Raw genomic sequence first — 5,000 nt, forward strand, 5'->3', positions numbered from 1 at the left:
AAATCTCCTACCCCCTCCCTGAGAGTGCGTCTCCCTCTCAGGGTCCATCATTTTGGACCCAGATTATCCACCTTATTGCCTCAAAAAAAAAAAAAAAAAAACCATGCACAAAAATGAACTTCACCCCAGACATAGAGTAAAAAAGAGACAGAGAGAAACCATACAGAGGGCTCTGGAGCTGCTCTTGGAGGACCAGCTGGGGTTCCTCAGTCATATTATCGTCTCTGCTGGCACTAATGACCTCAGAGCCCAGCAGGGACAGGGTACCCACAGCACACAGGGGAGTGATAGAGAAGGTCTCCTCCAACTTCCACAACTCCACATTAATCATCTCCACCACGCTGCGGCGATCTGATTTCCACCCCGACTCCATTAGGAAGATCAATGCCAGCATGTCCAGAGACTGCGCCCATAGGCGAATGTCTTCCTGGCTAACAACGCCCCCCCCCCCCCCCCCCCCCCAACTCATCCCCCCCACCCTGGACCACAACAGCCTCTGCGCTCACATCCACCTCCACAGAAAGACAGTGTAGCCATCTTAACCAAGACACTGAATGATATCGCCCTAGACCCCCAGGAGACCACCCCCCCTCCCCGGACAAGACCCCTACCACAGCTGCACCCCCTCCCTCTCAACAATGTAGTACATCAGAAACAAGACCCTCACCATCGACCACTCCAACCGAAAAAATGGAAAAATCCTGTGACCAGCTCCTGGTACCCACCCCCCCAACCCCCTTGGTTCTTCTCTGGATAGGCCTAACCCTCCCCATAGTCCCCACAGTATGATGTACATAAAAGTTTGTATCATTTTACAAATAGCAAAGGCAGGTTACCAATGAGTTCATTTTCAGTGAAAATCGCACGTTTGAATGTTCACAGCCTAAGACGTTAAAAGAATCGAAACCGAGACTTTAGAAAAAGAAACTCAAGTCTCTGAGGATATCACAGTACTACAGGGGACATGGAATAGAGGAGAGGAGTTTGGTCGCTGGCTGTCCAGCGGGCTTTGGAGAGATTGTTTTCCAGTTGACCAATTTAAGAGGGGTAAGTCAGGACGGGGCCCTCCGGAGGAATGCTGATACGGTACAAAACAGAATTGATACGCTATACACTCGGCCCAAACAATAAAAACAGGCAAATTTTACATCGGGCCGAAAATCAGAATAGTCTGTCTCCGCAGACCCCGGCACATTCCTGCGCGTGGCATCTATTAGTCATGCCGGATCCCCTTTATTACGCCGAGGAAAACTTCTCCGTCCTGCCGGATGAGATCGGCCGTTTTCCAAGGCAAAGGGATGCAAATGTATTAATATGTGGTGATTTCAATGCCAGGGCTGGAATTGAACCCGACCCAGTCAACGCACAGGGGAGAGAAAAATATGTTACAAACGTCAGCAATTCCCTCCCTGTCCTCATACCACCTCAGAGACAATTAAGACAAGTCGCTAACACGAGTGGGGAAAGTCTGCCGTAGCTCCGTTACTCACTGGGCCCTGTACACAGTCAGTGTTTGGCTAAAGGAGGGACTCATTCAAGCGTTACACCTCCATTTCTCCTCTTGGCAGGAGAACCGTGGATTATGTCATTACAGACATAGATCCAGTGCACTCTAGAGCGGTTCACTGTCAGCGCTCAGAAACAACACATTCTGTCAGATTTAGACTCTGACAGTAAACCTGACAAAGAAAAGCAAAATAATGCCCTTTCCGAAACAGGCCAAGGTGTCAGGAAAAAAAATAAGATAAACATGTAATACGATACACATGTTTACAATTCCTCCTACATACACAAACCTACACTTTGCTAAAGCTAAAATTAGCCCATGCTGAATTTTTTATCTTTCTGTAAAGGAACTGAAGGACTAAGCTATGAAGATCTTCTACACAATACATTTACATAAAAATGGCAGTTAAAATCTGGATAAGCTCATTGATTTTACATTTAATTACATTTCCGACTGATTCCTTTGTTTCGTTAAATTTTTAATTTTTTCATATTTCCATGTCTTTATTGTGCACCATGCGATACTGTAGTTGCAGTCACACTTCTGGGACAGACGACTTACTCATGCAGAGTGTTACCAGATACAATTCAGTTCAGTACGCAGAGGAGAGAAGAGAAGAGAAGAGAAGAGAAGAGAAGAGAAGAGAAGAGAAGAGAAGAGAAGAGAAGAGAAGAGAAGGCAGTAGGGAGGAAAGAGAGGGGAAAAAAAGGGAGAATATGAAGAGAAGAGAAGAGAAGAGAAGAGAAGAGAAGAGAAGAGAAGAGAAGAGAAGAGAGGAGAGAAGAGAAGAGAAGGCAGGAGGGAGGGAAAGAGAGGAAAAAAAGGGAGAATATGAAGAGAAGAGAAGAGAGGAGAGAAGAGAAGAGGGTACCTGAAACTGGAAGGTGTCGTCGTGTGAAGCGGAGCCAAAGTGGCGGTACCACACCGTGCCCTCGTTGACGTCCTGCTGAGTGAAGCTGGTGGTGGGAGTAGAGTCTGTGCCATCTGGGAAAAAGTGCCACCCGTCCACAGGACCATCGGCTGGCATGGGCACCAGCAGCACCTCACCTAACACACACACACACACACACACACACACACACACACGCAAATGCACAGACACACACACACACACAGAGGCGCACACACACAGACACACACACGCAAATGAGCGTGCACACACACACACACACATTTAGGCATTACAGAACTTACATCTGAGAGACAGAGAGAGAGAGAGAGAGAGAGAGAGAGAGAGAAAGAGAGAGAGAGAGAGAGAGAGAGAGAAAGTTAGAGAGAGAGAGAGAAAAAAAAATAATACTATATACCATATTTGGGTAGCCCTTTGGCCGTGTCGATGGTGTAGACTATTTCTGAGTCAGGGGCTCCTTTATACTGGGTGTTGAGGTATTTCTTTGACAGCTGTACCATCCCTCCTCCTCGAACCCAGGTCTTAGGTAAAGACAGCATGGGAGGGGAGAGGCCAGTCTACAGGGAAACACAAGACACAGCCACGTAACTGTTAGCATCCAGCACTGGAGGCGAATCTTCTGGAACATTCCCAAACCTGGCAAGCCACTCATCATGACTGCTCATACCGTCTGATGTCAGACAACTCAAAGAGGAAGTTGTTGAGTTTGGCTAGCGGCAACAATCAAGAGAGTTGGGCTCATGACACTTCAGTGGATTATCCCTGATTGTAGTATACTTAGTTTTTACCATACAAATACAAAATATGTATAAGTATATACAACAAAAGACAGGATTAGCATTTTTTATTTTAATTATTTTTTGTCCATCATCATACTATTCAAAACCTTTTTGTGGGTTTCATACATCCTAGGTGTAATAGCTGAGGTCAGCATCCTTACAGTCAGAAACAACTGATTAATGAGGCCAGGAGTCCAACGAGACAAACCCTCCCGTCTAATAATTTTTACCTTAAAAACGGTCATTTTTAAAAAACATAAAAGTCATCTATTGAGGCAAGTGGAATGCATCAAAACTGTTCCAGGTTCAAACACAATAGCTAATAAAAAAAATGAAAGGTCCCTTGAACCTCTTTTTTAAAAAATAAAAAAAAAACAAAAAACAAAAAACAAAATGAATTAATCTCTGAGAAACTCCAAACTACCATGCAGGTAGCCCGATAAGCATAGGGGCATGGCCCGGGAGGAATTCACACCTCTTCAGTGAGTTTGGAAGATAAAAAAAAAAAAACATTTCCTCACATCACACACCACAAAAAAACAACATCAGAGGCCCGTGCAGAGGAGTGCGATCGTTGACTTAGATGGTTGTCAAGGGCGACCGAAGGACAACGTAGGCTTAGACTCACGCAGGGAGAACCCTGGCACCTCTCCACGGCTATCGCACCTAAGCCAGGCTAATCCTCTCCCTGTGAGAGAGGAGTCGGCCTGCCAATTTGCGCTCCCCTTCAAATTTTGCTCATGCTTGACCACCGAATATCTCCTAAGAACCAATGTCAGTGAGAAACTGCAAAGCTACACGCCTTCCAAAGGTGATGATGAAAGTTCAACCTCTGGTGCTTATAAAAAAAAAAACCTAACAAACCCGAGTGTCACAAATAACCGCTTTCAAAGAACTTTCAAAACTTAGAAAGCTTGAAAAAACCACATAAAGCCTAGAGACCGATCGTAAGAAACGTAACAGCGTCATAGACAGCTCAAGCCCTAGTTGCATCTAAAGCTGAAAACTGAAATACAGAAATAACACCAAAGGCTAAACAGGAAGACCCAAACTTTCAAGATGGAAAATAAGAAACAATCAAACGCTGATTCTGCATGGACCATAAAACACATCACGCTAAGTTTCGCCTGAATTCTTTTGACTAAATAATGCAGACGTTTCCAAAGTGATTCAGCATTGCTGTAGTCTTGCCAAAAGTAAAACTTTAGCTCAGCATTCTCTCTCTCTCTCCCCCTCTCCCCCTCTCTCTAGTTCTCTCTCTCCTTTTCCCCAGACATCAAAGGCAGAAATGGAGCGAAGGAATGATTTAGCTCCTGAACCAATCAAAATCAAGGATTAATCACCGCTGCCAGCCAATCACAGAGCTCACCTTGCTCCAGGCAGCTGTGAAGTGACAGGCTTTCAGGAGCAGAGCTAATTCAAATCCTGCTTCCTCCATCTCTGCCCCAGGGAGCGGCTACATTAGGGCCCAACTGTCGCCCCCCCCCCCCCCCCCCCCCCCCCCCCCCACCGGCCCATGAGGGCAGCTTCACCCACTGGGTCCAAAAGCAATCAGAACAGGCGCCGTTACTCTGTGGGCGATGTGTGGCTTGGTCCGCCTCTCCTGTCTTTTTAAGGCTTTTCCATCACGGCACAAGCGCCAAGGTGAAGTTCGAGAAAAGAGGCCCCGAGTTCGGTAATCACAATACTTTCGGTCAGCCCTTTTTTTCTCACAGGGGCGCTGCACCATTTCGCTTCACGTCTCAAACCTTATAGGTTCCTTTTCAAACGATTTTTAGACTGGGAGCAGGGAGCCGTCGGGCAT

General features: G+C 46.1%; 1 protein-coding gene across 1 annotated transcript in view; it reads right to left on the reverse strand.

The window, feature by feature from the left end:
• fras1 (Fraser extracellular matrix complex subunit 1) overlaps window positions 1-5,000 on the reverse strand; it is a 100,360-nt gene that overhangs the window by 40,653 nt on the left and 54,707 nt on the right. Inside the window, exons 29-30 of the mRNA XM_030766344.1 lie at window positions 2,815-2,974; window positions 2,379-2,554 (exon numbers count right to left, since the gene is read on the reverse strand). Of these exons, the coding sequence (XP_030622204.1) occupies window positions 2,379-2,554; window positions 2,815-2,974 (336 nt within the window). The remainder of the gene's footprint in view (window positions 1-2,378; window positions 2,555-2,814; window positions 2,975-5,000) is intronic.

Source organism: Chanos chanos, chromosome 1 (genome assembly GCF_902362185.1).
Source record: "Chanos chanos chromosome 1, fChaCha1.1, whole genome shotgun sequence".
NCBI classification, from domain to species: domain Eukaryota; kingdom Metazoa; phylum Chordata; class Actinopteri; order Gonorynchiformes; family Chanidae; genus Chanos; species Chanos chanos.